This window comes from Buceros rhinoceros, unplaced genomic scaffold (assembly GCF_000710305.1).
Source record: "Buceros rhinoceros silvestris isolate BGI_N320 unplaced genomic scaffold, ASM71030v1 scaffold23357, whole genome shotgun sequence".
NCBI lineage: Eukaryota > Metazoa > Chordata > Aves > Bucerotiformes > Bucerotidae > Buceros > Buceros rhinoceros.
Window position 1 is genome coordinate 1 of NW_010421853.1, and position 2,651 is coordinate 2,651.

Below are 2,651 nucleotides of genomic sequence, written 5' to 3' on the forward strand. Positions count from 1 at the left end.
CCAGGCGCAGGGGGCTCCGGGGCCCCGCCTGCCGCTCTGCGCCCAGCCGGGCAGGCAGCCGGGCACTGCCCCGGGCAGGGAGGGGGAAGGTGGGACCCGTGGGCTGGGGCTGCTCTGAGGGACATGCAGGCGACAAAAGCAGCCCTCGTGGCTCCTGTTCGGAAGGGGTGGCCCTGCCCCAGGGGTTGGTAGCAGGCAGTGTCCCTACCTGGGGGACAGGGGCTGGAGGGTCTCTCTCAGTGTTTGTGCCCCCAAAAGACAGAAGGGCTGGCAGTGAGGACAGAAGGGCTGGCAGTGAGGTCAGGGGGTGTGCCCAAAGTGTGGTCCTGGTGTGACAGCGGCAAGAGGATGCCTGAAGTGATGGCTGAGGGTTGCAGAAGAGTGTTGATGTTTTCCTGCCTGCCTCCAACCCTGAACACCCTTACTGCCCTTCTCTGCAGGGTCCCTGTGGGATCAGGGACCTCAGGAGTTGCTTGTGCCAAGTGCCAAGTGGCATTACAGTGGTGTTGGATGGGGACAAAAGTCACTCCCCTCCCTCCTCCTCCTCCCCTCACCTGGCAACTGTTTGTCTAACACCTTGCTGGCTTATCTTCCCACACCCAGGGAGCGTGGGACGAGGGCAGAGGTGCTCCCCCACCCCATGCAGGGCAAAGGCCTGCTTGGCACTGCCCTTCCCAGGGCCTGGACCCTGCCAAGTGCAGGTAGGTTTCCCTGAGAGCAGCAGCACCCACCTCCTTGGGATGGGAGCAGCTGCTTTTTTGAGGGGGCAGCTCCCTTCAGAAGCAGTGCTGTGGTGTTTCTGAGCTTGAGTTTTATAGCCCTGGCTCATGGTTTCTGTGACTGTGTCTCACAACACGCGACATCCCGTGGTGGGGAGTTCCAGTTGGTTTGTAAGGTGCTGCCCAGCCATTTTATTTAATGCTTCCCAAAACTGACCTCATGCATGACCAGGAATGCTCTGTTCTGCACCCTGGTTTTATAGCACTCTCCAGGACCCTCCAGCCTCTCCTTTCCAGTCCATTGGTCCTAGTCCTTTCACCCGGTTTTGTGTAGAAGCTCCCATGTTGCTTTTCCTACATGTTTTCTAGATCATCTCCATCCCTTTTGCAGCAGGGCAAGGGTTCAAAAGCGCAAGCTGTAGTTTTGGAAGCCAAGTGTGTAGGGGCTTAGTCCCTCCCTGAGATGCAGCTGTGGCTGGGAGGAGGAGGCAGCCCAAGGCGGGGCTGTGGCACAGGCATTCAGGGCTGGCATCCCTCTGCTTGCTGGGGAGAATTGCAGCAGAAGGCACAAGGCAGGAAAGTTGCCTTGCTTATGTGACATCTGTGGCCACCAAGTTGAGGGCTTTTGGGATCTGCTGCATTTCCTCGGCCCTGGCTTTTCAGCCCTTGTGGCAGGGAAAGGCAGAGGGGACTTCACCCCACATCCTTTTTGCTCCAACATATCAGAGCTCTTGGGCACGTTTCTCATTTCCCACCTGAGCAGGGGCTGGATGAAGCAGTGAGGCTGACTAGAACTATGTCCTTGTGCCGCAGGACTTGAGGAGTAATTCCAAGCGGAGCTGTGCTGAGGGCTGTGCTGGTTGTTTCTTCTGTGCCTGGGGACAGTGCTGCGGACCCTGGTGGATCCTCCAGGTTGTTTCTGCTGTGCCTGGGGACAGTGCTACGGACCCTGGTGGATCCTCCCACCAAGGAGGCAGCATGGTCTGAGCATGGTGTGAGCAGGGTCTCAACTGTCACATCCTCCTCCTGCCAGCTGAGAGCCCCTGGGACAGTGCGAGCACAGGGCAGGTGTCCTATCAGCAGAGAGGGTATTTCAACCCAGGCCGTGCTGCCCAACAGGCTCTCCAATGAGCCAGGAACTGGGGAAGACATGGAGGAGAAGACAGGTACCCTGATGAGGTGCACACCCTTGGGAGATGCGGTGTCAAACCGTGGAATATCGGGCACTGTGGGTAGTCTGGAGGCCACAGCATGGACAAAGCACCTCATATTCTCAGATCTTGCTCTGCTGGATCAGCTCCCAAAAGTCTGAGGACCCAGAGAGGCTTCGTGGAAGCATGGGGGGTTAGAACCTGCTAACCAGGTAGATAACTGTACCCTCCAAAAAGCTTTAACCCTTTAACTCTTCCCCTCTGCCCTGCAGCGCTGCAAGGACCGCTTGAACTCCCTGGCCATCTCTGTCATGAATCAGTGGCCAGGGGTGAAGCTGCGGGTGACGGAGGGCTGGGATGAGGATGGGCACCACGCGGAGGAGTCGCTGCATTACGAGGGCCGAGCCGTGGACATCACAACTTCAGACCGGGACCGCAACAAGTATGGCATGCTGGCTCGCCTGGCTGTGGAGGCTGGCTTCGACTGGGTCTACTATGAGTCCAAGGCACACATCCACTGCTCCGTCAAGTCAGGTAATGCTGGGGGGTATGTGTGCAGTGAACAGGGATGGGGGCCACCCCCACCCTGTTGTGGCATGGCCAGGGAGCCCGGCTGGCTGGGTGGGGTGCTCCTGGCAGGGGTGCTGGCTCTCTCAGCCTGATTTCCCTATCTGGGGCAGACAGTCAGGTGGGGAGTGAGTCACACACCTGTGGCCACCAGTGCCATGGGGCAAATTCCCCATCTAGCTCCCATGGACCCGCAGCCTGACCCACCCTCTCT

General features: G+C 58.8%; 1 protein-coding gene across 1 annotated transcript; it reads left to right on the forward strand.

Moving 5' to 3' along the window:
- Positions 1–2,142: 2,142 nt before the first annotated feature.
- On the forward strand, positions 2,143–2,417 carry LOC104496684 (tiggy-winkle hedgehog protein; the record flags this gene model as incomplete). The annotated part of the gene is made up of 1 exon (XM_010139843.1): positions 2,143–2,417. A coding segment is annotated over one exon (275 nt), but the record flags the coding sequence as incomplete, so codon positions are not given.
- Between the last annotated feature and the right edge of the window lie 234 nt (positions 2,418–2,651).